This window comes from Aspergillus campestris (assembly GCF_002847485.1).
Source record: "Aspergillus campestris IBT 28561 chromosome Unknown P168scaffold_6, whole genome shotgun sequence".
NCBI classification, from domain to species: domain Eukaryota; kingdom Fungi; phylum Ascomycota; class Eurotiomycetes; order Eurotiales; family Aspergillaceae; genus Aspergillus; species Aspergillus campestris.
The window spans coordinates 910,824-938,331 of NW_020194341.1; the positions used below are offsets into that span (position 1 = coordinate 910,824).

General features: G+C 53.0%; 10 protein-coding genes across 10 annotated transcripts; 4 read left to right on the top strand and 6 right to left on the bottom strand.

The window, feature by feature from the left end:
• Nucleotides 1-1,372: 1,372 nt before the first annotated feature.
• Nucleotides 1,373-3,005, top strand: P168DRAFT_310897 (o-methyltransferase). Its single transcript, XM_024839439.1, has 5 exons — nucleotides 1,373-1,656; nucleotides 1,724-1,853; nucleotides 1,907-2,030; nucleotides 2,127-2,581; nucleotides 2,645-3,005. The coding sequence occupies exons 1-5, from the start codon at nucleotides 1,429-1,431 to the stop codon at nucleotides 2,971-2,973; spliced, it is 1,266 nt and encodes a 421-aa protein (XP_024692871.1). The 5' UTR covers nucleotides 1,373-1,428; the 3' UTR covers nucleotides 2,974-3,005.
• Nucleotides 3,006-3,818: 813 nt separating this feature from the next.
• P168DRAFT_290371 (40S ribosomal protein eS19) lies at nucleotides 3,819-5,452 on the bottom strand. The gene is made up of 4 exons (XM_024837195.1): nucleotides 5,369-5,452; nucleotides 4,695-4,758; nucleotides 4,572-4,632; nucleotides 3,819-4,506 (listed from the first exon to the last, which is right to left on the bottom strand). Exons 1-4 carry the CDS (start codon nucleotides 5,396-5,398, stop codon nucleotides 4,212-4,214), a joined length of 450 nt encoding a protein of 149 aa, XP_024692872.1. The 5' UTR covers nucleotides 5,399-5,452; the 3' UTR covers nucleotides 3,819-4,211.
• Nucleotides 5,453-5,902: 450 nt separating this feature from the next.
• P168DRAFT_318619 (RNA 5'-triphosphatase domain-containing protein) lies at nucleotides 5,903-7,933 on the bottom strand (the record flags this gene model as incomplete). Its single annotated transcript, XM_024840217.1, has 2 exons — nucleotides 5,903-7,638; nucleotides 7,696-7,933. 2 exons carry the CDS (start codon nucleotides 7,931-7,933, stop codon nucleotides 5,903-5,905), a joined length of 1,974 nt encoding a protein of 657 aa, XP_024692873.1.
• A 2,082-nt stretch (nucleotides 7,934-10,015) lies between these two features.
• Nucleotides 10,016-11,444, top strand: P168DRAFT_304585 (uncharacterized protein; the record flags this gene model as incomplete). Its single annotated transcript, XM_024838857.1, has 2 exons — nucleotides 10,016-10,064; nucleotides 10,117-11,444. 2 exons carry the CDS (start codon nucleotides 10,016-10,018, stop codon nucleotides 11,442-11,444), a joined length of 1,377 nt encoding a protein of 458 aa, XP_024692874.1.
• An 87-nt stretch (nucleotides 11,445-11,531) lies between these two features.
• Nucleotides 11,532-13,565, bottom strand: ilv3B (putative mitochondrial dihydroxy acid dehydratase; the record flags this gene model as incomplete). Its single annotated transcript, XM_024834370.1, has 3 exons — nucleotides 13,368-13,565; nucleotides 13,071-13,284; nucleotides 11,532-12,988 (listed from the first exon to the last, which is right to left on the bottom strand). The coding sequence occupies exons 1-3, from the start codon at nucleotides 13,524-13,526 to the stop codon at nucleotides 11,532-11,534; spliced, it is 1,830 nt and encodes a 609-aa protein (XP_024692875.1). The 5' UTR covers nucleotides 13,527-13,565.
• Nucleotides 13,566-13,894: 329 nt separating this feature from the next.
• Nucleotides 13,895-15,628, bottom strand: P168DRAFT_304587 (pex2/pex10/pex12 family protein). Its single transcript, XM_024838858.1, has 3 exons — nucleotides 15,268-15,628; nucleotides 14,937-15,200; nucleotides 13,895-14,883 (listed from the first exon to the last, which is right to left on the bottom strand). The coding sequence occupies exons 1-3, from the start codon at nucleotides 15,574-15,576 to the stop codon at nucleotides 14,023-14,025; spliced, it is 1,434 nt and encodes a 477-aa protein (XP_024692876.1). The 5' UTR covers nucleotides 15,577-15,628; the 3' UTR covers nucleotides 13,895-14,022.
• Nucleotides 15,629-16,553: 925 nt separating this feature from the next.
• Nucleotides 16,554-18,421, top strand: P168DRAFT_310902 (acid phosphatase PHOa). The gene is made up of 3 exons (XM_024839440.1): nucleotides 16,554-17,066; nucleotides 17,149-17,210; nucleotides 17,273-18,421. The coding sequence occupies exons 1-3, from the start codon at nucleotides 16,872-16,874 to the stop codon at nucleotides 18,354-18,356; spliced, it is 1,341 nt and encodes a 446-aa protein (XP_024692877.1). The 5' UTR covers nucleotides 16,554-16,871; the 3' UTR covers nucleotides 18,357-18,421.
• Nucleotides 18,422-18,967: 546 nt separating this feature from the next.
• Nucleotides 18,968-19,594, bottom strand: P168DRAFT_304589 (uncharacterized protein; the record flags this gene model as incomplete). Its single annotated transcript, XM_024838859.1, has 3 exons — nucleotides 18,968-19,237; nucleotides 19,297-19,441; nucleotides 19,498-19,594. The coding sequence occupies 3 exons, from the start codon at nucleotides 19,592-19,594 to the stop codon at nucleotides 19,108-19,110; spliced, it is 372 nt and encodes a 123-aa protein (XP_024692878.1). The 3' UTR covers nucleotides 18,968-19,107.
• Nucleotides 19,595-20,043: 449 nt separating this feature from the next.
• P168DRAFT_269098 (putative importin 11) lies at nucleotides 20,044-23,620 on the top strand (the record flags this gene model as incomplete). The annotated part of the gene is made up of 7 exons (XM_024835119.1): nucleotides 20,044-20,320; nucleotides 20,374-20,474; nucleotides 20,545-20,682; nucleotides 20,734-21,746; nucleotides 21,808-22,280; nucleotides 22,332-22,520; nucleotides 22,577-23,620. The coding sequence occupies exons 1-7, from the start codon at nucleotides 20,156-20,158 to the stop codon at nucleotides 23,618-23,620; spliced, it is 3,123 nt and encodes a 1,040-aa protein (XP_024692879.1). The 5' UTR covers nucleotides 20,044-20,155.
• Nucleotides 23,621-24,147: 527 nt separating this feature from the next.
• exg1 (glucan 1,3-beta-glucosidase) lies at nucleotides 24,148-25,511 on the bottom strand (the record flags this gene model as incomplete). The annotated part of the gene is made up of 3 exons (XM_024835957.1): nucleotides 24,148-24,932; nucleotides 24,987-25,381; nucleotides 25,438-25,511. The coding sequence occupies 3 exons, from the start codon at nucleotides 25,509-25,511 to the stop codon at nucleotides 24,148-24,150; spliced, it is 1,254 nt and encodes a 417-aa protein (XP_024692880.1).
• Nucleotides 25,512-27,508: the final 1,997 nt, after the last annotated feature.

Genomic DNA, 27,508 nt, shown 5'->3' on the forward strand with positions numbered 1-27,508 from the left:
CAGGTTGACAAATGATCCCAATGGAAGATTGCATGCGCATTCCATTATGCGGCATGATGATTGTCAGTGGCTTGAAAGTCAAATGCGCAGAATCATCACATGATTGCTGGTCTGGGCTACCATCGATGTCATTGCTCGCTCCTTCCAAATAAATGTCTCCAAGTAAGTCTCTACGAGTTATCTAAAGGGATGGTTACACTGCACTTGGTTTCTGTAGGCCTAGTTTTACAGTAACAAAGAACGGGGAATAATTGAATATGGTAACTGCAAATTGAGCAACAGGTCTCTATGCAGATAAGACTCTTCACGGATTCCATATTTCATCCCGAGGGGGGCTGATTATTCTGTACTAGAGGGAGCCCAGTCAATACAGACCACAACAATCTCATTTCCATCTATAGCCATTTGTTCAACAACCTATCCGATGCCTGACTGGAATGAACTCCGCAGTGTCATTCCCAACGGCGAGGTCCTGGTCCCAGGCCAAGATGGGTACACAGCCAGCGTGGAAAGATGGAGTATCGCAGCTGAAATCAACCCAGTCTGTCTACCTCAACTCCGGACACCCTATCCCTGTTGACAGTCGAGACTGTATTTCACTAATACTCTTACAGGCCGTGGTTGTGAAGCCTACCTGTGCCCTTGAGGTATCTTCAGCTATACGATATGCCGTGTCCCAATAGGGGAAGAAGGGATGTAGTCAGGACAGGACTTTGGAGAGACGAAAAACATTGAATGTCGATAACTTCTTCATGCTTCATCTAGATGTATGTATGTGTGCGCGTCACTTATCCATCCTTACCCCGTGCTTAAACTCTATCCCGGACCTTGATGACCTATGATTCTGCAGAAGAAGTAATGGGGCCACACTAAGCTATGCATCGAGCAAGGCAGTATCATGGCATTGTAGCCACAATCACTGAAGAACCGAAGAGTAATGAAACCCTCTCTATTTCGGCATTCCAATAGTCTTAAGTAATTCTCTGGAATCTATCATATGCTAAGGATGATCTGATCCTGCTAGGCAGATCCCACTGTACTCGTGTAGCTGAGCGGTGTTGTAACATACCTTGAGAGTCTAGGATTATAGTGAAGGTATTCCCAGAGTCCCAGGCTTCATTACCTAGCTCTCCTATCACAGAGACGCGATAAGCATCCTTTGACCAGAGAATTGACTTCGAAATCCGAGTTAGTCAGAAGCTTTATGACCAAGGTATGACTCGTCCGGGCACAAGACCAGCAGGGAACACCTGGTCTCATAAAGAGCATACCAGACCTTGATGTTCCTCCTCCAGACTCTTCATCATAAATGAACTAAATACCACTTCTATCGAACCCCAATCACTTTGGAATCATCTACTGAGAATACTGCAACAGTTTTATCTACCCACCAAAGAGGACTTACTTTCCACCATAAACCAACCGACGATGTCTACCAACAGGACCTCCGCCAACCCCCATGTCGCCATCACTATTGCCTCACGCCCAGGCGATATCGACGCAGTCCCAAGGCTACTGAAAGAAATAGAACAAGACTTCAAGACCCTGAATGCTTGCAGCGATGAACCCCGCAAAGACCTCCTAGTCAAGTGTCGAGCTCTGGTTCAAGCGGTAGAGACACCCCGGGAGACCATGGTGGACCATCTTTGGGGACAGGTAATGGCTACTACTATCTACCTCTTATACATATTGGTCAAAAATTTAATGATATGAACTCTGGCAGCTTGGAGTAATCTCAGCGGTAGCGTTCGGCGTGGACTGCGGACTATGGGTGTTGATGGCTCAGAATGGCGATATTCCCCAGAAGGTGACTGATTTGGCTGGGGGCCTTGGGGTTGATCCGGAGCTTCTTCGTTAGTACTGGATTGAGGTTTGTCTACGACGGCTCTGACTGATGGGTTTCAAGGTCGTATCATGCGTCATATAAGTGCTATGGGGCTTCTTGTTGAGGTCGGTGAGGATAAGTATGAGCCTACGAATTATACCAAATCCCTGAGATTCCCGCAGATTGGGAATGGGTATCTTGGTCTGTAAGTGAATTTTTATCCTTTTTTATTCTTGTTCTTTATTTTTTACCGTTTTCTTTCTCTATTGACTACGACCAAAGCTGATATCATTACAACTAGTGCATCCTGCACCGGCGGAGCCACCTTGAATTTCCACGAATTCTCCCGTCAAAGAGGATGGAAAAACCCCACTAACCAGCGCGACACAGCTTTAATGTCAGCCTACCGCACCAATAAAGACACCTTCACCTGGGTGCACGATCAGGGTTACGGACAACACCTGATAGACTACCTCGGCGGCTACAATCTGGGCCGTACCCGGTGGATGGACCCGTCCTTTTACCGCGTGCACGAAAGGCTCATCGAAGGCGCCGATACAGGCCAGGACGCGGTATTTTTTGTAGATATTGGAGGGAATGTGGGCCATGACCTGGAGAGACTCCACTGGAGCTATCCCTATGCTCCGGGGAAGTTGATCCTTCAGGACTTGCCGATGATGATTCGCCAGATCAAGCACTTGGATCCGGCGATTGTTCGGATGGAGTATGATTTTCGTGATGAACAGCCTGTTAAAGGTGCCTCCCTTTCTCCTCATCTCTCCTTGTTCTTCTTTCTCCAACTTGAACTAACCTGCCCAGGTGCACGAACCTACTACATCCACTCAACCCTACACAACTGGCCCGACCACGTCTGTGACATCATCCTAGCAAATGTCAAAGCGGCCATGAAGCCCGGCTACAGCAGGCTCCTGATAAATGAGATTGTCGTGCCCACGACCAACGCACACTGGGAGACTACGGGGCTGGACATGATCATGTTAACGCTCTTCTCGAGTATGCAGCGGACTAGCGCAATGTGGTACAACCTGATTGAGAAGCGGGCGGGTTTGAATATCCGGAAGATATGGAGCAAAGGGAAGGGAGTCGAGAGTGTTATTGAGTGTGAGGCTCCTTTGGGGGAGTATTGATTTTGTTTACGGTGTAGTCTGACACTTTGGATGGAGGGGTGTTTTATTTTTTTTGTAGTGAGCGTACTCTTTATAGTGGTCTAGGAAATTGATAGTAAGTAGCCACAGCAGGTGTACTCTCATGTATAAATGGTAAAGTGTAGATAGCCTGAACATGGAAACCTGTAGCTTCCACAAACGCAATTACTTCCACTATCTTGCTGAGCATGGAGTCGCAAATAACAACCTACAACTGCCACCTCTATACGTACGCACATCCCTTGTATATCTAGCCTAACGCCTGACTTCCTCGCACAGACCCTAGATATACATCTTCTTCCCCTGTTGGATCTCCCTTGCATAAGTAACTCCTCGCAGAGATTGGCATCATGTTATATTCACCGGCAATGATCCTGCACGCTCATTCCATCTCCCTTCGCCCTATCTATGCCCTATCATCCATGATCATCCACGTTGGATGGGATTCTTGCTTAGCGCAGATGGATATGCAGATTGATAGGTATCTTTACTTGGGAGCTGATTATGCTATCGAGGAAATTTAGCAATGACGTGTAATTCCTTGGTATCTTTATTTGGTTTTATGAAGACTATAATTTCGATAAACTCCGCACTGCTCATGGGTCTCTATAGGTTACCGTCGTGCAGTAACTAATTCATGGTTAAAATGTATATGAAGCCATACTTTATATGATTCGTTGAATGGTAGCTAGATATATCAACTCGGTGGGTAGATGTGCAAACAGCGTCTGTAGATACCCTGCCATGATTTGGAAGCCGACAGACATGCATGATATGGTCGATTGTTAGAAGCCTATCAATAGAGATGATAATACGGATAGTGCAGGTTGAACATGAAATCGAGTACATTCCTCAAATAGATAAATAATAGTATCCAGTCCCGGTGTCCGTCCTCATCTCACTCTAGATCCATTCCACTTCACCTTCGTCTCAGTCGAAGGGAGTGTGGTCAGTGGACTTCTTCCTTCCTCTCGCTTTCTCCTGTACGTTAACAAAGAGATAAAGCATAAAGCGCCTATGCAGCAAAGCAGTGGGCAACAAAGCAAGGAAGACAAAGATAAGAAGAGATGAAATGCACTTTTTTGTTTTCCTTTTTTTTCTTAATCATTAAGAGAGAAAAAAAAATAATTTCCTTTTCAATTCAGGTTCGGTTTTCAGTTTCCACATCGCATAATGCTGAGAGAGCAAAGTTAAAAAGAAAAAACTTTCAAAAACCGAATCTATTCGTCATCCTCCTCCTCCTCCTCGTCGACGGTGGTCTTGGCGATCCGGTCCAGATCCCGCTGGCCACTCTGCGAGATGCGGCGGCCGCCCTTGTCCTCGTCCTGCTCGAGGACGCCGATCTTCTCCAGAGACTGCATCACCTTACGGTCGACGGACCCGGAGGCGTCGACGTGGTGGGCCGGGCGGGCACCACGGTTCTTGGTGGAGCCGTGGACCTTGCGCAGACGGCCAACACCGACGGTCTTGCGCACGTAGATGTGACGGGCGACGGCGGCGGCACGGACGTAGTACCTTGAATCTTGGTCAGTTGCTGCTGCATTCATGGGATGTGATGTTGATCGAGGTGGCGGTCGTACCAGTCAGGGTCCTGGGGAGGGAGCTCGTTGGAGGCGGAGGTCTTGACGGTATCGACCCAGCCTAGTATTCGTTAGTACATATATTCCCTTGCTCGATTGTTGCAGGGATAAAGGATAACATACCGGGGATGGGGAGCTTGCCCTGACGCTTCAGGAACGCCGAGTAGGCAGCAATGAACTTCTGCGCCTGCAGTGGAACAATAATGTTAGCGTTTTGATGTCCCATATCAGATTTTGACCTGGACATGGACACCCGGATCCCCAATTCCCAGCAAGTCGATGGTCGGCAGATTTGGCAGATTCGATATTCGTATGGCGCTGGTCTCAACCGATTCAATCGGTCATCCAGTGCACGGCGCAGCATCGATGCAATGCACCGTGATCGTAGAGTCCATGTTCTCAAGTCCTGGTCGAGTCGCAAATCGTGTAGCGTAGCATCCACACGCAAAAACCGTAGATAGTCGCGTCATCCATGGCAATATTGCAAGAGCATCCAGTCAAATTTCGACACTCCATATCGATGGATGACTACCCGTAAGGTTCCTCCGAAAGGAAGGTCTCGGAGTGAGCGAGATCAATCCTCTCTCCATCCTTCAATCGTCCCAACTTCCAATGTCGTTTCCTCGCGCAAAAAAAGACCCGAGCGTCACAGCGTAGATGTACCGAATATCGAGTGGGAAAAGAATCTGCCAAATCTGTCCAAGCCGCCTGTCTGCCCGTTTCGTCCAAGAGAAAGAAGATCCTGCCTGTCCAAGTCCAGTTCCGGGGGAGGTGTAAAAAGCAAGCAAGCAACTTACGTCCACATCGCGAACGGAGACACCACCCATTTTTGCGACTTGAGACCTCGAAGGTGAACGGAGGGGGCGAGTTGAGGGAGGGAGGGAGGCGGGAGGTGGGATGGGTGTCGTTGTCGTCGTTGAAGTCGGTCGGGGAGTCGGACGGAGGCGGCCTCGAAATTCGCACACAACAGAATAATCGATGGACTTTCTCGGTTGTGTGTCGGCTGCGCGCTAGGCCGGAATGGGTCTAGCTGTACCCTAACCTGTTTTCTCTTTTTGTGGTTTAGCGTATATACCTGAGGCATACATTACACACGCTAGTCTATATCGAGTTAGTCGATTTGGTCACTGCTTCAGATACTACGGAGTATGTCTAGTAGACCTCCAGCTCATGAATGGTTCTTACTAAAGTACAGTACTCAGTATTAGAGAAATTCATATTGGTAAGGATATCATGTAATTCTATCATACAAACAATACAGCTCGTGTTTCGCTCTACCGCTTCGCATCCAGTACGCGCTCATCAAAACAAAAGGGATATCATCAAGCAAACTACAAGGTCGGGGCGCGCTTCAGCCCAACACAATACCGCACAAACAGCGTGTCCATAAAATGTCCGTGGCGAATGCCCGGTGGTCGCCGTCGCTCAAACTCGTCAATCGCCTCCTGCACACCATAACCGCACCGCTCGATCAGGTACGACACGAGCAAGAATCCCGTCCGGTTGAACCCGTAGTGGCAGTGGACGCCCACCACCGGGCGCTCACGGTCCCCGGACTTTTCCATCTGCTCGGTGATTTCACCCTGGAGTCGATCTACCAGAGCGATGAAATCCCGCGTCTCGTCGGGTGTCGGAGGGATCTTGGAGACGGTGGGGTGCTTGTGGTAGTGGATGCCGCCTCGTTCCAGCGAGGCCGGGTTGTACACCGGGTTCTCGTAACTGATGTCAATCACCGCGTAGATCTGGTCGCGGTACTTCTGAGCAAACAGTTGCGGATTATGCTCCTCGTCCACCTCCCGCAGCATCTTGAGAGCGACAAAAGTGTCGGCGATCCGCTCCGAGACAGGGGGGACCTTCTGCCACTTGACCAGGTTTTTCACATCCCACTTGCCAGAAGTGTTGAGATGCTGCAGCTGCCATCCCAGGCTGAGACGGTGGTCAACGTGTTTTCGGAGGAAGTCTTGGATGATCCCTGACAGAGTGCGATACGTCGCACGATCGTAGATAAGCGCGTGAGAGGCCGGTGCAGGGAGAACGACGGTCTTGACACAGCGTTTGGTCCGGGCTGGCTTCGTCTCGGCCTGATGATCAGCATCCTTTTCCACACAGGATGCTGGAACATCGCCAGAGTCAGGCTTTTGGTCGTGGATTTGAGACGCATCAGGAGCGCGGTGGGTGATGTCCTGGTCTTGGGACTTCGTATCTCCAAAAAAGTTGAGGATTTTCCGGAGCTCCCCAGGTTTCGTAACGGCGTCTGATTCTCCGGCCACAAGAAGCACAGGCAGAGTCACACCAGCCCAGATATCGCGTCCCGGGATACCGCCGGTCGGCTTACCACTGCTGTCGTATTCCGGAAGGGTCCCCCAAGCCATCCGTCTCCAGACCGCGGTTTTGCTCTGCTTATTGTACCGCACTTGGAGATGCCGGGTGTCGGGGTCGGCACCGGCGCCAACAAGCCTGTTGACGCTGGCACTATGCAAGCCGCCTCTTCGATCCCAGCAACGCCAGATATCAAAGATAGGCCCTGGGATTTGGAGGAGGCGGCGGAAGCTCGTGACTTCCTTGGGGCTCGGAGGAGATGCGCGAGGGCATACGGCGATCAGTCCCAGAATGTGTTGTTTCAGGTCCCCGCCTAATGACGAGGCGGAGGAGGCCAAAAGCGCGGACAACGAGCAGCCGAGGCTATGAGCGATCAGGATCACGCCTTGCCCGGCCTCTTTATCACGGTGCTGATCAATGGAGGTGGCCAGTAGCTCCGCCATTGCATCGACCGTGTACGCATCCCACGAAGTCGGGGCGAAGTCCGACAGGCCACAACCGGGGAGGTCAATCCCAAAGCATGGCCCGACATTTGACAAGGTGGTAAGGAGATGATTGAACTGCGCCAAAGAGCCCCCGAGCCCGTGGACGAAAACCAACAACGGGATCGGGGAGGGTTTGGTTGGCAATTTGTCCATCTGCGGGTGGGGACGGTAGAATGTCCGGACAGACGGATAGGTAGCAACAGAGGTCGAATAGGAGAGATACGAAGAGTGTTTCTTCAGTAAGCCGGGGTCTGTATCGTGTGCTGATTGGGGTCAGTCAGTCCGGCCGATAACAAGGATGGGAAGGAGTCCCGACTCACCTTCTTCCGACTTCTCTTGATGGTGCGGCGGGGCTTCTTTTTCAGGGACCGTGCTATCTGTGCCAGGGCGCAGAGAGGTCTTGCTATCGAATTCTTCTTCATCGGAAGAAGTTATTGTCTCTTCCGCAGAAGCCTTGGAGTGGTTCCTCCGCAACCCGCGACGAAGCCGACTTCTTTCATGAGACGGCCTGCCGAGTGTCCGCCACGTCAACGAAGAAAAAAGCCCACACCCGGCCATGACGAAGCAGAATGTGGTCAGAAACACTACTTTGGTCCAATTCACGGTTCCATCCTGACCAGCAGAGTAAAAATAACGAGTAAAGGAGCTCCAATCACTGGGCGAGGAGAGAACAGCGGAGATCGGGTTCCAGGATCGTAAGATAGCACCGATATCTAAAGTTGGGCGAGATATGGCCGAGTTTAAAGGAGCACCAGAGGAGCCCATCGTAATAAGGACGGACGTGACAATAGTGTCCACGTCTATAAATAAAGCAGCGGCGAGATCTCCTTGGTGGAGAATAGATTTGCGCCCCTACTGGGTATCCAAGCCTAACGGCCAGCGTCAGGAGACCCTGTGGTACACACGGCAGCTAGAAACGATGAAAATCGGATCTGGAACAGGAGTCAAAAGCCCTCACGGGATAGAATGCCGAACGCTGTTTGGTGGGCGGATACAGCCTGACTCGATAGTGAGGCGGGAGGGCGGGTCGATCAGAGCGAAAGATATCCAAACCCCAGAGCATGAGCGTAAAACTGGAAAGCTGGAGGACCTTGGGTTGTTCCTCCTACCACGTCGGGTAGGTAGAGGTACCTTAGGTAGGTAGGCAGGCAATAGGTCACTAGCAATCGAAACCGAATGCGCGTACGTCTTCTGTAGGAACTGGGCCAATGAGAGAAGAGAATCCAACACGTTGGTCTCCCGACTAGTTCTCTGCGGCCCCGGAAGATCTTACAGCTCCACACTTCCAATTGCAGTCACGAGAGCGTGGCCAGAACTATTGATTCTGTGGGAACTTGATGTGAAGAATGCGCGCGACGAACAGGCTTCAGCGAGTCGGCCACATGGACTAACTAGACCGCTATGTGGGAGTCAGTCATGGACAAATCCGGTAGGTCTGATGCAAATCAGGGGTGGGAATCCACGAAGAATGTGTCCAACATTCCACCGGATACATACCGCGGAATGCCCAACAAATAGACCGTCTGTACTCTGTATCCCACGCTGTTGACAGGAGACGGCCGGAGTTGCCTATTTTATATGTATCCCGATGGCAGAATTTCACTGCGGAAAAAGCCGGATGACAATGTTGTGAAACCCGCGACGAAAATCCCGATCTCACCGGACCAATTGTTCGACGGGAATTGTGGGAGTCAAAAGACGAAGTTAGATATCAAGATTGAAACTATCTAAGCACGTATCTTGGAAGATCAATCCATCTGCAGCCGTGCAAATCGCAGGAAATCGCAGCGTGGAGAATGGAGAGAAGGAAAGAAGAAGGCGGCATGATTGACCCGCGTCGATGACTCATCCACCCATCATGTGACATCACACAAACTATGGGCATTGTTGACTCCATCTCCATTGTCCTCGACAGCAGTACCCTCCTTCGAAAAAAGAGGGGAGTATGAAGAATTATATTTTTATAAACCCAGTCTAAAGCCATTATCCATTTATTATCTCTGACAACAGTTTATGGAGACAGGTCGAGCCTGATAGAATCTACTACTTAGTAGTGGGCTACTACTGGTTGAAGTGGCTTTGTTAACACCCAATATGACCTTTCTAGATACATTGGATTAGACCTGTCAAGAGTCACGGAGTCTACAGATCTTTTCTAACTGTCGGGATATTTTACACACTAAAAGACAATTACGTGAGCATCGAGATTCCGCAGCCACCAAAAGGCGTTCGTATTCGGTAAAAACAACTCAGGAGCCCAGCAGTGGTATGCGGCTATGGTGCCCAAAGAGCCAGTGTCGGCCGCAAATTATATTGGCCGTCTTGTTTGCCCTCACGGTCAAGAATGTACTTCACCAAATATGGATGGCGAAGTGGCACCTGCAGCAGCTAGGGCGGCAGATGAGGTTACGAGAAACCAGAATCCTGCAGATGAGATGAATCAAATCCAATAGGAATTTAGCCTCATGCGGCATCCTATAGTGGCTTCGATCTGGACTCAATCTCCGAGAGACGTCTGATCTCAGACTTTAGCGAGTTTATGATGATAGTATACCATGCCCAGTACTGATATAAACTACAACAGTTCTCTGGTTCGTCAAATTGTCTCTCTCCAACATTCTCGTAGCCATCTGCAGCACCATGTGGGCAGCATTTCTCTTCTATGGAGCAATTGTCTCCGCCAAACCTGGTGCGTATGATTACTGCTACTGCAGTACCAATGCTAACATCGGACTGTCCAGTCCTCCCCCGAGATGGGATAGACACATGCACAACCTCCTCGACCAGCAGCCAATGGCTCCATACCTGTGACACGACGCTCTTCTGGCCCACCTCGACCAACTACTACTATGGCCCAACTGCCGGCCCCTCTGCGTCGGCCGTCCTCTGCAACGCCGAATGGGTCGAATACGACGGCCGTGCCAGCGGGCTCTCCTCGCTCGGCGCAACATCGACCTCCACGATCTACGAACCCTATCCGACCAGCACCGGAGCCTGCAATACCAAGGTCTGGGGCGAAGGGTGGCACGACACGCACACCGGCCCAGTGACCACCCTCTGCGACACTATCCCACGCGCCCTGGGTCCTCGCGAAACTCTCACGTCCTTCTGGCCCGGCACGGGCCCGTGCAGCACGTTCCAAATGACAGAAAGCACCACGAAACCCGTCTACCGCTCGCCCGACCCAGCCCCTTCCTGCAGTCTCAACACCCGAGACTGCATCGCCATCTGGTCCACCTATTCCTCTCTCTCTTCCGCCTACCGCAGCGCCGTGCCGACGCCCCCACCAGGCGACACAAACAGCCCGATCCGCCCGACTAGCTGTCCCTCAACCAGGCGAAACTACACCGAGAATGACCCCTGCACAAACTGCCACTACCTCCCCGGCGAAGCCACTCTCTTCTACTGGCCCGTTTCCACCGTCTCCGGCGACCTCTGCTCCCAAACGGGCACAACCATCCCAGCAACGCCCACCGGGACCGGCCCGAACACAGCCGTCATCAACGGCAACACCTTCGTCTCCCCGACAATCTACGTCTCCTTCACCAGCATCTACGCCCGCAGCAACATGCGCGCACACCCGGGCGGCTCCTGCGGCGGCGAGCACGAAAACGTCATCATCTCCGTCGAGCCGGACGCCGTCTCGTCCTACCGCGGCCACCGCAACGCCAAGTACCCGATAATCGGGACCGCCTTCCCCTTCAGCTACGACGAGTTCCAGCTGCACCAGGTGGGCAACTACTCCATGCCGCTCATCCCTTGGGACAAGTACGAGGGCGGAGGTCAGTGTCCCGTGGGCACGTCTTGCACGCTGGTTAGGGACGATTATCGGCCTCACATGGGCATCCCCAAGGGCGTCATGACCCAAATTGATGAGCGCTGGACCGCGTGCCATCGCTCTTGGTATATCCCGCCTGTTAGCATGGTGCCGTTGATTGGGGAGGGTAGCTGGAGTGGGAAGGCGGTGCCAACGGGGTCTGCGACTGGGAATGAGGATGTTGGTGTTGCAGCTGTGCCTGAGTCTGTGGGTGCGGCGCCTACGCCTAAGGAGACGGGAGCCGACTGGTAGTCTCTTGCTCTCCCTGTGTGTGTTCATGATAAATACGCTATGCGCAATGATAATGGTAGTAAAGCAAGATAAAACATCCAATCCTTTTTAGAAAAGATCCGTCATCGCCCCCGTCGACGCATCCCCCACCAACCGCGCATACTTAGCCAACACGCCGCGCGTAACATGCGGCACAGGCGGCTTCCACTCGCGCATCCGCTGCTGCAGCTCCTCATCCGACACATCCATAGAGATCGAGTTCGTCTCCGCATCAATAGTAATCATATCCCCATCACGCACCACCGCTAAGGGCCCACCCACCGCCGCCTCCGGCACAATATGCCCAACAATAAACCCATGGCTAGCCCCAGAGTACCGCCCGTCCGTGATAAGCGCCACATTCGTTAGCTTGGCCCCCATGAGCGCCGCGCTGGCCTTTAACTGCTCAGGCATGCCCGGCCCGCCCTTCGGCCCCTCATACCGCACAATAACCACCAGGTTCTCCCCGCGCGGAATCCGCCCCTGATCCAACGCCTCGTTCAGCCTCCACTCCTTATCGAAGACCCTCGCCCGCCCCGTAAACGACAGTCCCTCCTTGCCCGTGATCTTCGCCACCGCGCCCCCCGGCGCGAGGTTCCCCCGCAGGATCTGCAAGTGGCCCGTGGCTTTGATCGGCTGGTCCAGCGGCCGGATGATCACCTGGTCGGCCGGCAGCGACGGGAACGCCGCTACGTTCTGCGCCAGCGTCCGCCCCGTCACGGTCGGGATGTCCCCGTCCAGCAGCCCCGCTGCGACAAGCAGCTTCTGCACGGACGGAATGCCCCCGATGTCGTACAGATCCGCCATGTAGTATTTCCCGCTGGGAGCCAGGTCCGCGATGAAGGGGATCTTGTCGCTGACGCGCTGGATGTCGTCTAGTGTGAGCTCGACGCCGGCTGTGCGCGCCATGGCCAGGAAGTGCAGCACGCCGTTGGTGCTCCCGCCGAGTGCCATTGTAATGACGAGTGCGTTCTCGAACGATCGCTTGGTCAGCAGGTCGCGCGGCCGGATGTTCTGCTCCATGCAGACGCGGATCGCGTCTGCTGCTTTGGCGCACTCGCGCATCTTGGACGGCGAGGACGCGGGCGTTGACGATGAGCCCGGTAGGGAGAGACCCATTGATTCGATGGCGGTCGCCATGGTGTTCGCAGTGAACATACCCCCGCAGGCGCCGGCCGTCGGACACGCGTGTCGCTCCAGGTCGTCCATGATCTCGTCCGCGCTCTTGCTGGTGTCGCCGCCGTCGTCGGTCGGCTGGCGGAGGGTTCCGTAGGCGTATGCGCCGGCGGCTTCGAAGCAGCTCGACACGTTGATCGGCTTGCGCAGGAGGTTCGAGTACCCGATTTGGATGGTGCCGCCGTAGATCATGATCGAGGGGCGGTTGTGGCGCGCCATGCCCATCACCACGCCCGGCATGTTCTTGTCGCAGCCTGGGATCGCGATGCAGGCGTCGTGGTATTGCGCGCAGGTGACGCTTTCGATGCTGTCGGCGATGATTTCGCGCGTTTGGAGCGAGAAGCGCATTCCTTGGTACGTTGGTATCTGTCAGCTGATTGTTCTTTCATGTAAAAGGGTACGTGCTATGTGGAGTTGGATTGGGATCATTACCCTCGCTTCCCATCGTGATCGCATCCGATACCCCGATGGTGTTGTACTGCCACCCGATCATGCCGTTATCTGTGATCGCCTTCTTGGTTGTCTTGCCCAGGTCCAACAGGTGCATGTTGCATGGGTTGCCCTCCCACCACACCGACGCGACGCCGACCTGGGGGCTCGTGGCCATGGCTTTCTGATCGGGGACGCCGGCCGCGTAGAGCATTGCCTAGGATATGCTTAGCAACGGCCAGTAATTGAATAAAAACACATAAATAACCGTCATAAAGATAAAAGACAGCAATAACCAACCTTCGCGCCAGGAAAATCATGACCCCGCGTGATATGCGACGAATACCGGTTCAACGCGGGCGTGCCATCCTCGTTCTTTGCGCCGTCCGGAAGACAGGGAAACTCGAGGTACTTGGCTTCCCCGAGGGTGCTGGACACCGCGGGCTGAGAGGGATCCATATTGAGATACCGGTTTAGTTGTAAGGGAATGAGTAGACAGGTCTTGGTGGGAGAAAGCAAAGAGAGATAGAGGGGTGGAATAAAAGCCCCGCGCCGGATAATGACCGGTCGGTGAACTCGGCGCGTAGTCCGTTGCGGGGAGGAATAACCTCGGAGAGAACCTGTTGTCAATTCAGATGCTGTGATTTGCGGGTGTTCCTTGATCCAATGGTTGAAGTGGGGAATGATCAGTCAGATGTAGTATAGGGATTGTTGAGGTAGTGGGGAAGCTGTGAATGTTTCTATTTACTTGATTGATTGCTGATTCTTGTGTAAACAAACTTATCTTCGGACTCTCACCGAGAATAAAGGTGAGATGTATATCATGAGAATGAGTAGATTGCTGGGTATCTCCACCGAGAGTCAACTTCTAAAATGAACTGGCTAAGACATAATGTTGAAGAGAAAGAAAGTCAATAAAAACGTAGCAGGCGCACCAATATCCATAACAGTAGGGTTATTCCTTCTCGCCGTCGTCCTCTTCATCAGACACTTCTTCGGTAGATTCCCGCTCCACGGTAGACCACTGACTGGAGTGCTGCAACGCTTCGTCGGACGTCAGCTCTTCCAATGGACTGGATCTTCCCCGGACACCGTCGGAGTCATTGTCGGAATCGCCGCCATCAGCACCGGTGCCCTCATCGACGGCGAACCCCACGGTCTTCCCGGAGCTCGGTGGTCGAGCTTCCTCCAGGACGTCGCCGTTCCACGGCTTGCACTTCTTGACGGTCTCCCCGCAGCGGAGACAGACCCAGCCTTCGCCCTCCTCGCCTTCCAACTTCTGTACAATACAGACGAAGCAGTACACGCATCCGCATGGCAAGGTCTCGTAGGGATTCGTGATATCGGTTTCAGCCGAGCCGACAACGCCTCCAGCGCCCACCATCTCCGTCTCGGTCACCGCGCCCGGGTTGTTGTCCTTGTAACAGATGGCGCATGTCCGTTCGGGCAGGAAAGCGAGCTCTCCCTGACTCTCGTCCAGCTCGTCGTCGTCGCCGCTCGCCTTGAACGTGGACTTGGTTTTCCGCCACAACCGAGACAACCACCGCCGCCAGCGACTGATCCCAACGAGCGGCAATAAGAAGAGGAGGAATTCGGTGAAAGCGTGCCACACGAGTTGGCGATTCAGGTATTCAAAGGAAACTTCGCGGCTGGCTTGCTGCGAGGGCGGGGAGAGGCGAATGCGGAGGATGCGATCGGTCAACGTCCGGTATCGCCCGTTGACAAGGAAGACAAGGAAGGAGATGAAAGCGGCGATCGAATGCGTTGTCGAAACTAGATCGGTCGTTCGCGCGAGCATCCGCACTTCGCGTGATGGCTACCAAACCAGTAAATAAAAAGTTGCCCCCAATAAAAGTGGAATAGACTCACCTCCTCATAGCCGCCCTCTTGGTCAACCAACCAACTTTCCCACTTCCCCCACGCGTAGCGACCACCAACCGTAAGCAGACCGTACAGCGATTTCTGCCATTTCGTGGGGGCGGAATGGACCGGGCCTTTGCTGCGACAGTCGACATATTTCAGGCCCTGTAAGGCCGCCCCGTACGACGCATCGTGGTCCCATATCGCCAGTTTGAACAGGATCGCGCGCAACACGAGTTGGATTTCATTCGACCAGTCCTCCCGCAATTGAGGCTAGAACAGACCACAAGTCAGCAAGATACGCACTCCATCGGTATGGGGTAACACGGAGATGACCCACCCCATAGTACTTCAGCGCATTGCCGACCTCCCCTTTTAGCAAGTCTAGCAGTTCCTCATCGAGCAATTCCGCATCGACCTGGCCAACTCGAAAGGCCGGTCTTAACCCTTCGCGGCCTCTGACAGTATTCCAAAGCGAGTATCCCGACTGGGGTAATGTATTCAAAGGGTAGGGCAGTCGTTGGAGCGCGGAATGGTTGACCGGCGACGCTCGCTGCTGCTCCGCAAACCGGGCGCGAGATTCGGCCTCGCGGAGACGGCGACGTTCCAGTACGCGCTTTTGGGCAGCAGCAAAATTTGTCGAGCTCATCGTGGAATCATCATGCGTTTCCCAGGGATGTCAGGAATAATGGAAACTCGAGGGGGGATCGGGCATATGGTAATCCATCCGCTCGGTCGGTTTCCCCAGACCGAGTTGGACCAGCCGAGGTTAGAGCGGGGCACGTGACTTATGCCAGTTGGCTGCTGACTGATGCGACACCTAAGGCAACAACAGTGTCTCCACATCGGTCTGTTGGGGGCGGCTGCATGTACCGTGTACGGTGTACGCAAGGTGTTCAGTCGAACTGATTATTTCAATTTCGTTCATAGTATGATAACAGGACTATGAGACCTCTATAACAAGTCGCGCTTTTCGTGATCGAAGAGCTGTCCCTGTGTTGATCTTTCCAACATGTGTGGTCATAGAGTGGATCACGTCCATGTGGGGAAACAAGTATAGCCTTATCGGCCCTAAATTCCAGGCAGGCAACAGCTGAGACATCACCCAGTATCATAGTACACACCGAAGAGGTAGGGGGGAACCAACTCATCCATATTTTGATAAATACGGGCGACTGAGTAGACACGGGATTCTGGATTGATTATTCGTCCGTGCGACAAAAGATGGAGGTGGCTGAAAGAGGCATACCTTGTCCTGAAAATATACTACCCAATTTAGTAGTGAGTAGTATATAGTTGAAAAGGGTTGTAGTGTTTGTTGACACGGTTCAACGTCAACATTATAACAGTACTACTATAACCTCCTGAGACACTCAAGCTGTTGTACGCTAGTCGGTCCCAGGAGCAAACAATCAACAAACAATCCTTCCATCCAGCGTCAGTGCTACCTTTCTATCTGCACGATCGACTTATTGACTCTCCAGATATGATCGAAACACGTGCCAAGCCCCATCCGCCCAATTGGCCATGAGGAGAAACAGGACGAACTCCTCTCCATATTCCTCTTTCATCTCTACCTTCCGTCTTCTTACTGGAATTTCTCTAGTTCTTCCCTAGACTACCTCCCGACCATTTATGATTTGGCCTCCTACACCCATCCCTACTAGCGGGGAATGGGATAGACAACGAATGAGCCTCGTCTCTTATCGTTGGAGCTCTGTCGACCGATGCTACCTTGGACGGAACCCCGCAGGCTTTCCTTAGGGTCATGCGCCTCCCCCGACCGCAGCCCCAGCTGAGTCTTTGTTATGCGATTACTTATAAAAGGAATAGGCCAGCTTCTGGTCGGGGTCTGCATTCGCTCTTGCTGATCTTCCTCCCCCATCACCGCTGCAAAGTCGATCGCAAGACCGATCAGTTGTGAAAAGATCACCAGTCTTCAAGATGAATACCTTTGTCGCCAGTCTCGTCCTCGCTGCGTCCTTGGCGCAGGCGCAAGTGATCTCGGTGAAAGATTCGGAACCCTCGATCGCGCAAATCACGAAAGCTCAAAAGACCACCGAAGACCCGTTGTCGCCGGTCTCCAATGTCAAAGGGCTGGCTTTCCAGCGCTTCTACCAGATCTGGCTTGAGAACATCGTAAGTGATCCTTTCTCTTCAAGTGGAGTCGCATTGTTTCCTTCGTTGCTTCGGTAAGCTAACAGGGTCTTACGGGGTAAAGGACTATGAAGATGCCGAAAAGGATGAGAACAATAAATGGCTGGCAGACCAGGGTATCACACTGTAAGAGTCCCGGCCCCCCATCAAGAGTCTGATCCCCGGCAACACTGACACTTCTCTCGCAGGACCAATTTCTATGCAATCACCCATCCGTCTCAGCCAAACTATTTGGCCGCCGCCGGAGGTGATGCGTTTGGCATGGATCATGATGAATTCGTCCAGGTCCCGGAGAATGTCTCGACGGTGGCAGATCTGCTGGACACGAAGCACATCTCGTGGGGAGAGTACCAAGAGCATATTCCCTACCCTGGGTTCCAGGGAATGAACTACTCCAACCAGGAGACCTATGAACCCGACTATGTGCGGAAGCACAACCCCTTTGCCCAGTACAACTCGGTCACCCAGAATGAAACCCGTCTGCGTCAGATCAAGAGCTTCGAGGATTTTGAAGACGACCTGAAGAATGAGAAGCTCCCGCAGTGGGCGTTTATTACCCCCAACATGACCAACGATGCGCATGATACCAACATCACCTTTGCGGCCAAGTGGCAGCGCAACTGGGTTGCCCCCCTGCTCAAAAACCCTTACTTCATGAAGGATACCCTGCTGCTCCTCACGTTCGATGAGGACAAGACCTTCCCCAAGGACAATAAGATCTTCAGTGTCCTCCTTGGCGGCGCCATTCCCGAGAACTTGAAGGGCACCAAGGACGATACCTTCTACACCCATTACTCGACCATTGCATCCGTGTCCGCCAACTGGGGTCTCCCCTCGCTCGGACGCTGGGACTGCGGCGCGAACCTTCTGGAGATTGTCGCCAACAAGACCAATTATGGCAATTATGAGGTCGACACCAAGAATCTCCGCCTCAACGAAACCAACCCCGGACCCCTGTCCGATGACGACCTGTCGAAGTTTACCCCCGAATGGCCCGTCCCGTTGACCGAAGGCGAGTGCTCCGCGGGCCACGGCATCCTGGATATTGTCAAGGAGACCTACAAGGGTCACAAAGCTAGCCACGACTACACCAAGCCCTTCCCGGTTGATACCAAGGCTGGCTACAACGTTGACGTTAAAGCGACCAAGACGAAGGGCGCGTCGGGGTCCGCGTCGCCTGTTCCTTCCCCGGACGCAGCAGCTTCTCAAGTGCCCCTCACCCTTGGCTCTGTCTTCGCTGTCATGATGGCAGCGGCCCTGAATCTCTTCTAATTGCACTCTGTGGCAAAAGAAACAAAACCAGTCCGCTTATATGCGGAGCTCTAGCTTTAGTAAACGTAGTGAATGAGAAATGAGAATTCCTCATGAATCAGGATCATGATGCCAGTGCTCCATGTGTAAAACGTAAACATTGTATTTCGACTGTAATGTCTTAGCTAGCTGTAGTCATTTTTTCCTCTTGGATGCAATGTGATGGTACCTTCAGAAGCCACTATACCCTGTCATGCATATAAAATTGATTCTCAATAACTTCATGGCAATCGCTCGCAGCGCTAATCACCACTCAATTACTGTGTGGCAATGTCGTGGGTATAAGCACTAGTTGATCGGCGGAACAAACTTGGCTACTTGGCTACTTGGCTACTTGGCTACTTGGCTACTTGGCTTTTCCTATCTCCATAAATCCCTAACAAAGCCGCTTTCTCTAGATTTACATACGTAGCGAGCTCGCTTTTTTAATGTATTCTGGAGTTTGACTACTAATAGCTTCTAGGATCATGTTTCTTCCTTTTAATAGAAGACCAGGGGCATTTCGCCAAGGTCGTAACTATCACTAGACTGCAAATATATCATGACACTTTGGGTTTCATGGGTAACCCTATCCTCCACTACGATACATCAATACGGTTAGTATTCCGACTTGGACTACAATCAAGCATTATATGTTTGAAAAACCATGATTTGAGTACATTAATATTCCATTACACCATGAGCAAAGTAAACCAATCCAGCTAGCAATCCCTCACGCAAGCCCGTCACGCTTCAAGTCCTGAATTCCCAGGGTATCCTGGTCACCAAGACGGCGCTCAGATGCAAGCTTGGCCTTATCTTCCGGGCCTCCCTCCCCCTCATACTGCGCGGCGGGAGCAAGTCTTTCAACGTGTCAGCTACGTCATGTTCTTGACTTATAGAAAACCGGATTGTCACTCACCTGCCGCGGTCGTCTCTGGTCCCGCCCTCGTCTTCGGGGATCGGCTTCTTGTCGCTTCCCGTAGCGCCTGCTTCTCGGCCCGTCTTGACACTCGTCGCCTGAGGGAATTTCTTGTCCACCATCTCGTTGACGTTCGATTCGAGGGCTGAGCGGATTAGCTTTCATGCTCGAGGGGGAGGATGGTTATGGGGGGGATCGTACTCGAGTCACTCTTAGGTCCAAGACCCTGCTTGGCCTGGTAGCTGTTCAGGTCTCGTTCGGCCTGGGCGGCCATGCGGAGGTGTTCGGACTCAGCCATTGTGAATAGTAGTATTATTGAGTAGACTTTTGCGTTTCAGTCTGGTCAGATGTAGGATTCATCGCTCGTTGAGCCAGCCATCCTCTGCTCTATATACCCAGCGAAGGAGCATGATTCCTTGTTAGAATCCCATGTGGATTCCATTGCATCAGTATGCATCATCGAAGGACTTCAACATGTATCAAGCTTCACCATCGACCACAGTCTGGTTGCGAGGCCATGACGTCATGCGATCTGCCCTAAGTTGATATCCCAGATTGGACTAGCGTTTAGGGTCCAGCCCTAGGGCAGATCCGGCAGGGAACAACCATGCTCCGGTGTCTATGCCGCGGGGAGAGAAAGATGGGTCCGTGATGGCTTTGTTGGGCCCTCATCCCGCCCTCTGCATGCCGCTTTTCTCCCCACTTAATCTAGGCAGGGACGGTTACGGAATCCTGCCGATCGATATTCTGGAACTCTAGCTGGCGCTGCTTACGGATTTGATTGTGCAGTGTTTCTGGTCTTGATTACAGACCGCTTCTTTTAGCATTTGAATACAGCATACCCCTCCGCACCCTCAACATGGCTTCCATGGTAGAACTACCTGGAGAGTCGAATCCCTTGACAGTGCAAAATGTTCTCAGTGCATTGGTACAGGCTGCAAGCTCGACACAACAACAGGTGCAGACGGGCGGCCAGCAGCTCCAAAATTGGGAGAAGCAGGAAAAATACTACACCTATCTTCAGGTACGGTCCTGTCCCACGGAATGCGTCAGGGACATCTTGCTCATTGATTTCAGGATGTTTTCTTAGATCACTCCGTACCAGTCGAGGTCCGATACCTTTCCATTATCCAGCTGAAGAACGGGATCGACAAGTACTGGCGAAAGACGGCGACAAAGTAGGCTTGCGAACACTCGACGCGTCAACCGAGGATGGATTCATTGGACGGATAACTGACTGGCTGGCAGTGCAATCAAGAAGGATGAAAAGGAACAGATCAAGACGCGGGCTCTCCAAGCAGGCATTGTCGAACCGGCACCGCTCCTCGCCCTTCATAATGCGTTGATGATTGCAAAGATTATGCGCCAGGAATTTCCTCATGACTGGTATGTCGTATATTTGTTGCACTTGGGGGCCATTTCCTAATGACTTTCTAGGGCCGACGGTATCTCTTCCCTTATCGCCTTCCTTCGTGCATCCACCGAGCCCGGTGCGAACCCGCTGCAGCTGTCTCGGACCCTCGTCATCATCCTCCAAATAATCAAAGAACTGTCCACCGCGCGATTGCAGCGAACGCGTGTGCACCTTCAATCGGTTTCGCCCGAGATCTTCCATATTTTGGGGAGTATATACGTCGATAAAGTGAACAACTGGGTCTCCATGCTGGAACAGGGAAATGCAGATGAGGGTACCGTGCTGCAGTTGCTGGAACAAAGCCTCGTGTCGCTGAAAGTGGTCCGACGTCTCATTATTTCCGGCTTCGAGCATCCCAACCGCGACTCGGAGGTCCGAAACTTCTGGCTGCTGACACACAACCATTTCAGCCGGTTTCTCAGTTTCATCAATGGCTCTGTTCCCATGTCTGAGCAAACCCACCGAGCTGTCGAGAAGCATCTGTTGCAGCTGTCCAAGCTCCACGTCGATATGGCTAAGGACCGTGCGGCGTCTTTTGCGCTGCTTCCGGAAAGCATTACCCTCGTCCAGTCATATTGGACGCTCGTGGTACAGCTGGCAGAGAACTACAGCCAGCTGGGCGAAAGTGAGTCCGAAGGGAAGTCCCTGATGGAGAAGACTGGCCTCAGGGCGCTTCTCCTCATCCGAGCCTGCTCGAAGATGGCTTTCAACCCCGCGCAGACGTTCAAATACCAGACCCCGGAAGACAAGGAAGAGAAAAGACAGTCTATTGAACTGATCAAGGGGCAATTGTTCACCCATGACTTTGTTGTCAACGTCATGGAGCTGCTGGTCACGCAGTTCTTCCGGTTCAGGAAGAGCGACTTCCAGGAGTGGGAAGAGGATCCGGAAGAATGGGAGCGCAGGGAAGAGGATATTGCCGAGGCGTGGGAATTCTCTATCCGATCGTGCTCTGAAAAGCTCTTCTTGGATCTGGTCATCCACTTTAAGGACCTGCTTATTCCGCGCCTCCTGAACGTTTTCTATTCTTTTGCCAGTAAGCATCGCCTTCCCTTCCTGTTCCCTTCTTTTAAATACCCGATTGCTAATGATACCAGGCCCTGAAAGTCGCGACGTGCTGTTGAAGGATTCCTTGTACTCGGCCATCGGACTGGCCGCGGCCAGTCTGGAGCAGCACTTGGACTTCAACAGCTTCCTGGAGAACACGCTTGTCCCCGAAGTACAGATCCAAGAAGAAGGATACAACCTGCTTCGGAGGAGAATCGCCATTCTTCTCGGACAGTGGGTCCCCGTCAAGTTCGACCAGTTGAACCGAGACGCCATCTATCAGATCTTCCAGCATCTCCTCGGCCAACAGGACCCATTGAATGATCTGGTGGTTCGCATCACCGCGGGCCGACAGTTGAAATATGTGATGGAGCCTTTTGAGTTCACGCCTGCTGGGTTCCTGCCATATGCCCCTGCCATTCTCCGGGATCTGATGTCGCTTGTCCAGGAGGTGGACCTGTCTGAGACCAAGATGGGACTGTTGGACACGGTGCGCACTGCCGTGATCAAGATGGAGGATCATGTATGCACTCTCTATCCCTGCTTGACTCTCGGTGTACTGACAGTCTTCTAGATCAACCCCTTCTCCGACCAAATCCTGTCGCTGCTGCCTCCACTATGGGAGAGCTCGGGCGAGGAGCACCTGATGAAACAGGCGATCCTGACGCTCCTGTCGTCACTGATCAACTCCCTCAAGCAGGACTCGATCCGATACCACTCGCTCATCCTGCCGCTGATCAAGAACTCAGTGGAGCCTGGCTCCGTACGTTTCCACTCAAAAAAACTTCAACCTCCATTCGCACAAGCTAACCCCACCAGGAAACAATCATCTACCTTCTCGATGAAGCCCTCGACCTCTGGGGCGCAATCCTGACACAAACCCCCGCGCCCGCCTCCCCCGAAATCCTCTCCCTCCTCCCAGCCCTCTACCCCATCTTCGAAGCCGCCACCGACAGCGTCCCGCAAGCCCTCCAAATCGCCGAATCCTACATCTACCTCGCCCCGCAAGAAGTTCTCAGCGACGGCGTCCGCTTCCACCTCCTCGCCTCCTTCGAAGCCCTCCTCAAATCAACCACCCGCCAACGCCTCGGCATCGTCCCCCGCCTCGTCGAGCTCATGCTCCGCGGCGCAGACATCTCCACCCCCCCACCCAACAAAGAAGCAACCTACAACACCATCGCCCGCTCCCTCATCGACTCCTCCTTCCTCGCCTCCCTCCTAGACGGCCTCCACGCCGCCCACGAAGCAAGCCAATCCACCGGCCCCAACCGCAAACAGACCTCCGTCTACGGCGTCGTCGAAACAGACTACTTCTCCGTCCTCGCCCGGCTGGCCCTCGCATCCCCGCCCATCCTCGTCTCCGCCCTCTCCGCCACAACCGACCCCTCCTCCCCCGCCCTCCCCTGGCTGCTCAGCGAATGGTTCCTCCACTACGACAACATCGGCAGCGTCACGCAAAAGAAACTCCACGCCCTCGCCCTCACAAACCTCCTCGCCCTCCTCCCAGACCCCTACTACTCCCCGCTCCTCCTCTCCCACCTCCAATCCTACCTCTCAACCTGGACAAACATCATCACCGAGCTCGCAGACGACACCTCCGACCCCAACGCCAAACAAGACTACCTCGTCAACTGGTCCACCCCCGAACACCAGTCCCCAGAGAATGACCCGCCCGAGACCATCCGCCGCCGCGATTGGGATAACGCCGACCCGCTGCACAGTATCGATATGCAGGCTTTTGTGCGCGAGCGTCTGCACGCTCTCGTTGCTTCTTGCGGCGGCGAGAGCAGGTTCCAGGAGGAGTGGCTCGTTAATGTTGATGGGGATGTTGTGGGCGGGTTCGTGGGGTTGGGGTTGTTCTAGTCGTTGAATTCTTCCTCTAGAGATACATAGGACCGACCCTTGGGTGGGATTGGCTTTGAGATGTTGTTGAGTTGCTTGTTTGTTTGTTTGTTTGTTTGTTGTGATTTGCTGTCTTGATTTGTTATTTGTGTTTTTTTCTCTTGATTGATTTATTGATGTTGATTGATGTTAATTGCATATACTGTCTGGCGAGTTTGCATTGTTGTTGTTATTCCTTTCGCACAGTATTACTGTTACTTAGCTAGGTCCTAACTACATAAGAATACCCTATAGATGAATGACAATCATGTATCACTCACCACTTACTCACTACGCCCTATTTATACTATGTAACCTCAATCAGAGAATCAACGGATTGATTGAGAAATACCTGAGTCTAACAACTCAAATGAAGGAGATAATAAAGATAACAATAACGATAAAGACCAGCAATTTGAGGAGCGAACGATCAAAAAAATAGGAGAGATATAGAAATAGAGAAAGAATGGCCCGTGCTCAAGCAAGGTCAACACCAAGATAACAGAAAGCTAACACAACCCAGGATACCGCCTATCATGCTCACTCGTCGGAAACAGCCCATTAGCCAACAGATCGCGCATATCCCACTCCGGCGACCCCTCCGTGGTCCAAGTCCAGAAGATCCAGCCCGACTTGAGCTCGTACGCGTCGATCTGCGCCTCGACGAACTTGCGGAGGTTGGTTTTTTCGAGGTCAGACAGGCCGGCGGCGCCGCCGTCGACCTTGCGCGCGCAGTTGCCGACGGCGCCGGCGGAGCCGGGCTTGCTTCCGTCGTAGCGGGCGCCGACGCCCTTGCCGTTGAGGTACTTGGTGCAGTCGGTGACGGCGCCGGTCCACTCGCCGACGAGGGTGGGCTTGTCGTTGGGGACGAGGTGGGTGCGGGAGAACTCGCAGACAGAGCGGATGTGCGCGTTGATGTCCATGGCGAGTTGGCCGTCGTCGAAGACTTCGTAGTGGTGGACGTCCATGACGACGTTGCCGTCGGTCGTTTGGAAGCCGTTCCAGCTTTCGGGGGCTAGGAAGCCGTCGCCGAGGACGAGGGCCACGTCTGGGCTGTGCTGGCGGAGACGGCGGAGAACATCGTTGTAGTATCCTTCGAGGACGCCGCGGGGGACGCCGCCGGGGACGTTGGGCTCGTTGAGGGCTTCGATGGCGCTGACGACGTCGGCGTCATCCGTGTACCGCTTGGCGAGCTCCTCCCAGGCGATGATGGTCTTCTGGACGGTGTCACCCTGGCCCCATTTGATAGGGCCCTTGCGGCCGCTGTTGTCGAAACCGTTCTGGGAGCCGGGTGCTGTGTGATGTTAGTCAAGGTAGGTTGCAGATGAACGTGTAAGGGTATACGCACCGCCGTGCAGGTCCACAATGACCTTGAGGCCGGCATCCCGGGCCCAGTCGATGGCGTGGTCGAGGTACTCCAGCTGACCGTCCACGTAGGGCTCGCCCTCGAGAGGCGTCACGGCCCAGTACCCCACGGGGATTCGGACGTGGTTCAGACCTGCCTCGGCCATCTGGTGGAAGTCGTCGGGCCCGACGAAATGTGCCCAATGGTGGGAGAGACGGTGCCTGGCCTCATCTTTGCCCAACGCCTCGGTCAGGGTCCATTCGTCGACGGCGGCCTGTCCGCCGGCATCAAAGATCGAGGGGGTGATCCACGGTTCGAGCACCAGCCAACCACCCAGGTTGACACCGCGGACCTTGTCGGTGTTGTAGTTAAAGGAAGCCGCACGAGGCTTCAAGTGTCTATTGTCCCTGTCAGCGATCTACTACAGGCAGGGACTCGATCTCGGACCACTGACATGCTTGCGGCCTCGGAGCCAACCAGCGCCAGCGCCAGGGCGATAAGCGCACTTCGCGAGAATTTCGGGAACATTTTTGCAATCGCAGATCTCCAACGGTAATCGAGGAGGTTGGACAAATGCAATGAGAAATCGAGCGAAGTTGAGCTGTGGAATGGACGATCGGCTGGTTTAAGTAAGGGCTGGTGGTGACTACGAGGGCGAGTGGCCGAAAGCAGCCGGAGACGAATTCTAATGGGTCCGCGATGGAGAGCAGTTTGCACGGGGGTCTAGACAAGGCTGCTTTCAGACGCCCTTGCTCGTGGCGAGAGATCAGGGCAACGCGATGACGATGGTCCGCGTGGGCTCGCCGGAAACAGGACGCGATCCAGTAGGAAGGTCAAAGAATAGGGTAATATAGGTAATAGGATATAGATAATGACAGTGGATTGGCACGCTAGAGGATTCGATGGGTTTACAAGTTACTAAAGGGTGCACCGAGGGGCATGACGACGCAGGCTGGAGTTGCAGCGCCACGGTGGTGATGGGGGAACTGGCACGGGCCCTGAGATCACTCTGACGAACGTAGATGAGAACAGGAACAGCCTCAGGAGAAGGTTCTCCGGGCCGATGCGGCACTCCATGAGTTGGGAGTTGTGAGCTCGGCAGGGCAAGGACTACCCATGATTAGGTTGGAGAGCTCATCACGACTGGTGAGGGGCAATGGTCACGGAGCCACGAGTTTCTTCATTCCTCGTCGGATCTTACCATGCCATGTGCGTAGGCAATGTTTAGGAATCTATAGAGCCCCATTAGTACAGTATCTACCAAGTATAGAATCCTGTGACTTGGGAATGGAAGTGGTTATGGGAGTTGGAGGACCAATGGGAGGCCCATGAGCCCCACGGAACCAATGGATGTGTCCCGCATCCGGGGAACAACCAAATGCCGGATTGAGGAGAGAAGTAGAAAGGGAGAAGCAGAAGAGAAGAAGAGAAGAAGTGAGGAGGTGGATGAGAAGAGAGGGAGGGTGGAGAGAAGACAAGATCCGCATCCGGTAATCGGTCACGTGGATGGGGTGCGGCACAAATGCATATCATGGTCAGCAACATGCATAATATGCACCGTTGGCTGCCAGAATGATGGTATCCCAACATTGACCACCCCCGACGGAATTATTCTCCTGGGATGAGATACTTTCCAGTGGAGAAGAGTGGAATCCGTTTGAGGTACTCCATACAGTCGAGTGGATGATAGAAAAGCAGCATCTAGACCAGCTTTACTGAGGAAAGGCAACAAAAAGCCGAGGTAAACCGACCCTCAGCAAGGAAAAGAATGTGCAAGGGGTATAGACTCCTGATAGATCAACCAATCGCCGTCAAACAAATCCAAGATGACAGGACACCGTTGAACGGAGTCCACGGACCCATCCACATCCAAAACGCTCCAGAATCTGGATATGACGGATAACAGGACGGTCGGCCCTTCGAGACCTGCCGATCGGGTCTCTTTGATCCATGCGTGTCACTGGCTGGAGGACTCATACTGGTTGGAATCATGGAAGTCATAAACAGTTGCTGGATGGATAGATAGTGTGTATAAAAGTATAGATATATAGATATATGCTGAGATGGTTTGCGAGACTAGATCGAAGATCCCTGTCAATATGGTTAGTATTATAGATGTTCGAGTCAGCTAGAAAAGAATAACTAGTCAGAATAAGTGAGGGAGGTGTCTCGGAGATTTTTCTTGGAATGAAGAGGGCGAAGTGGATCCAAGTGGGTTCGATGGAATAGGCCGTGTCCGAGATTGAAAATAATAGATCAAAAGAAATGAAGGACGAAGGAAAAGATGAACGAAAGAAAGAAAGAAGAAGAAGAAGAAAAGAAAGAGATGAAGCAAATAAACAGCCAAGGATGATCTATCATGTCGGCAAGAGAGAGCTTGACGATATATTGACAATATCGGTAGTTGATCAGATGGGACAGTCGGGATATCTGCACAACGAAAACGATCCGGTGGAGAAGAGAAAAAGAAAGAGAGATCAGACCATTCTGATCTCAGATGAAAATTCTATCCATCATCCTACTTC

Excerpts from the sequence above, each read along its gene's own strand:
- P168DRAFT_310897 (XM_024839439.1), top strand. The coding sequence starts at position 1,429 with ATGTCTACCAACAGGACCTCCGCCAACCCCCATGTCGCCATCACTATT. Across the intron at positions 1,657-1,723 it reads TGGACCATCTTTGGGGACAG|CTTGGAGTAATCTCAGCGGT; the intron begins GTAATGGCTACT and ends GAACTCTGGCAG. Across the intron at positions 2,031-2,126 it reads GGGAATGGGTATCTTGGTCT|TGCATCCTGCACCGGCGGAG; the intron begins GTAAGTGAATTT and ends CATTACAACTAG.
- P168DRAFT_290371 (XM_024837195.1), bottom strand. The coding sequence starts at position 5,398 with ATGGGTGGTGTCTCCGTTCGCGATGTGGAC. Across the intron at positions 4,759-5,368 it reads TCTCCGTTCGCGATGTGGAC|GCGCAGAAGTTCATTGCTGC; the intron begins GTAAGTTGCTTG and ends GTTCCACTGCAG. Across the intron at positions 4,507-4,571 it reads CCTCCCCAGGACCCTGACTG|GTACTACGTCCGTGCCGCCG; the intron begins GTACGACCGCCA and ends CCAAGATTCAAG.
- P168DRAFT_304587 (XM_024838858.1), bottom strand. The coding sequence starts at position 15,576 with ATGAGCTCGACAAATTTTGCTGCTGCCCAAAAGCGCGTACTGGAACGT. Across the intron at positions 15,201-15,267 it reads ATGCGCTGAAGTACTATGGG|CCTCAATTGCGGGAGGACTG; the intron begins GTGGGTCATCTC and ends GGTCTGTTCTAG. Across the intron at positions 14,884-14,936 it reads AAGAGGGCGGCTATGAGGAG|CCATCACGCGAAGTGCGGAT; the intron begins GTGAGTCTATTC and ends CTGGTTTGGTAG.
- P168DRAFT_310902 (XM_024839440.1), top strand. The coding sequence starts at position 16,872 with ATGAATACCTTTGTCGCCAGTCTCGTCCTCGCTGCGTCCTTGGCGCAG. Across the intron at positions 17,067-17,148 it reads AGATCTGGCTTGAGAACATC|GACTATGAAGATGCCGAAAA; the intron begins GTAAGTGATCCT and ends TACGGGGTAAAG. Across the intron at positions 17,211-17,272 it reads GCAGACCAGGGTATCACACT|GACCAATTTCTATGCAATCA; the intron begins GTAAGAGTCCCG and ends CTTCTCTCGCAG.